This window comes from Cephus cinctus, unplaced genomic scaffold (assembly GCF_000341935.2).
Source record: "Cephus cinctus unplaced genomic scaffold, Ccin1 Ccin1_scaffold1914, whole genome shotgun sequence".
Lineage (NCBI taxonomy): Eukaryota > Metazoa > Arthropoda > Insecta > Hymenoptera > Cephidae > Cephus > Cephus cinctus.
The window spans coordinates 13,245-15,674 of NW_014334056.1; the positions used below are offsets into that span (position 1 = coordinate 13,245).

Genomic DNA, 2,430 nt, shown 5'->3' on the forward strand with positions numbered 1-2,430 from the left:
TTGTAGTACTCGACAAAATAAGAGACACGTATTTTTTTTTTTGTGCTGACATCCACTTTAAAGGGGTGAAAACGACCCCTAAAATTCACCCCCGAAAATCGTTTTTTCATCATATCTCGACTTCTAATTAATATTTTTTAATAAAACCAAGTGGAAAATATTTGTCATAAGAAGTCGAAGATATGAGGTTTGTTAATGACCCAAGGGGTTGCAACCCTTATTTTATATTTTGAAAAAACTATATTTTTTATGCTCTTTTTCTGCATAAAAACCGGGGTATGCGCTCAAAAAAATAAAGAAAAGCGTTTCCGTTAACTCCATCAAATATTTCAGTTGGGGTGTTTCAGGATTTTTCAAAGGGATAAAAACCACCCCTAAATTTTACCCCCGAAAATTGTTTTTTATCATATGTCAGATTCTAATTGATATTTTTTAATAAAACCAAGTGGAAAATATTTGTCATAAGAAGTCGAAGATATGAGGTTTGTTAATGACCCAAGGGGTTGCAACCCTTATTTTATATTTTGAAAAAACTATATTTTTTATGCTTTTTTTCTTTATATAAACCAGGGTATGTACTCAATATTTATTAATATTTTTTAATGAAACTATGATTAAAAATTATTTTTATAAGATTTATTTCTTTTTCTTCTCTTTTTATAATTAATTGTAAGTCACAGTATTTTATTCTTCAAAGTGTTGACAATAATGATTATCTTCAAAAAAGTGCTTAAAACATAAAGACTTCATTGCACTTGCACCTCCTTCAACTGCTAATGTTCTTCCAGAATGCATTTCTAATTGGAACCCACTCTGATCTGAATTATATAAATTTTCAATTCCAATTGATGATATAGAAGATTTCACATCAGCAACAAACATATCAGCCATCATTTGGAGGCCTAAAGTATTTTCCAATGTTTTCCTAGTAATAAATTTATTTATTTTTCTAGACACTATTCTGTGAGCCTTTTGGAATTTCGCTAACCAATTTTTAGAAGCTTTAAATCTTACATCTTCAGATCCAATTTCTTTTTGAACTTGTAAGGCCCATCTCCGTATATCGTGATCGTGAATAATTAAACCACTTTCAACAGCAGCTTTAAAATTATCAAGTGTGTATTGACAAATCCGTGCAATTTTTTCTCGGTACGTGCCACCTTCATTAATATTGTGAGCTCAACGTTTGAGCTGACTGATTGATGAGACTTTTCTGAATCTTCTTTACGCTGTTTCAATACTTAAGTTTTCTTTTCCCACTTCTCCAATATTCTACAGCTTTTTGTTTGTAATCAAAATTGATGTCTTCAGTATCTTTCGTACACTGATTTGTTGGTGCAACGTCAGGATCAGGAAAATGATGTTGAACTTCATCCTCAACTATTTCAGCATCACAATCCTTATATTCTTCCTCAAAATCCAAAGTATCCTCAAAAATCGTATCAACTTCATTGAAGTCATTTGCTGCATCGATTAATATTTGTTTCAATTTTTCTGACAACTCAATTTCTTTATAATTCGTCACACTATTGGGTATTTGTAAAGTTTGAAAATACGCTAGTAATAAATTCACTACATTTAAGGGATTAATCTTCATCTTTGAATCTAAAATATAAACATTAAATAATAACTCTTTATTACGAAGATTAATAGGTGTAGAAATATAAATTACAAAATACTCACATAACTACCTAAAAATTAGATAATTGGTTGTAAAAATATCCACACCACGTATGATATATTATAATGTTTTGTGTTTAACAATGACAGATATATATACATAAAATATTAATTAGAAGTCGAGATATGATGAAAAAACGATTTTCGGGGGTGAATTTCAGGGGTCGTTTTCACCCCTTTAAAGTGGATGTCAGCACAAAAAAAAAATACGAGTCTCTTATTTTGTCGAGTACTACAACATATCAAAAAATTATTGAAATCGGTGGGGTCGGGTTGGGGGGGTTTCCTTGTTAGTCCGGACAAAGATCACTACCAGACCAACCTGACACCCTCAAGCTACGGCAGCGAGCTAGTGACAGTTTTGAAAATCCCGGGTCAACCGATTAGACGTGACGTCATATCGCCGGTTTAGACTACGAACGGGACTAGATTTATCTTTTTAAGTTTTGACCGACCTCCCATGTATCGCATATCGTCGATCACTACAAGGCTCCGGTAATTATTTATCGAGTTTATCGCTCCCTCTCGTGAAGGGTTATTGGTGATATATCGCTTTTTAAAGTAATTTCGTAAAGTTTATATTTTGAGTCCAGTGGCATGCTTCTATATTTGCGCGTAGCAATTCTAGTGAGTAATTCTTTCGCGACAATGATTGGCTGAAAAGGGTACTACTTTATAGTCTAGGACCGTGCCGGTAGCGACCTTGCTAGCCTGTCGCCATTTGTTTTTCGTTAACCGTCTTGGCCGGTC

General features: G+C 33.1%; 1 protein-coding gene across 2 annotated transcripts; it reads right to left on the reverse strand.

The window, feature by feature from the left end:
* Positions 1 to 837: 837 nt before the first annotated feature.
* LOC107273982 lies at positions 838 to 1,774 on the reverse strand. Of its 2 annotated transcripts, none has more exons than XM_015752692.2 (2): positions 1,684 to 1,774; positions 838 to 1,605 (listed from the first exon to the last, which is right to left on the reverse strand). In XM_015752692.2, exon 2 carries the CDS (start codon positions 1,595 to 1,597, stop codon positions 1,235 to 1,237), a length of 363 nt encoding a protein of 120 aa, XP_015608178.1. In that variant the 5' UTR covers positions 1,598 to 1,605; positions 1,684 to 1,774; the 3' UTR covers positions 838 to 1,234. The 2 variants fall into 2 exon arrangements, with proteins under 2 accessions (XP_015608178.1, XP_015608179.1); XM_015752693.2 differs by having other exon boundaries at positions 1,692 to 1,720.
* Between the last annotated feature and the right edge of the window lie 656 nt (positions 1,775 to 2,430).

Coding starts and splice junctions, on each gene's coding strand:
- LOC107273982 (XM_015752692.2), bottom strand. CDS start 1,597: ATGAAGATTAATCCCTTAAATGTAGTGAATTTATTACTAGCGTATTTT.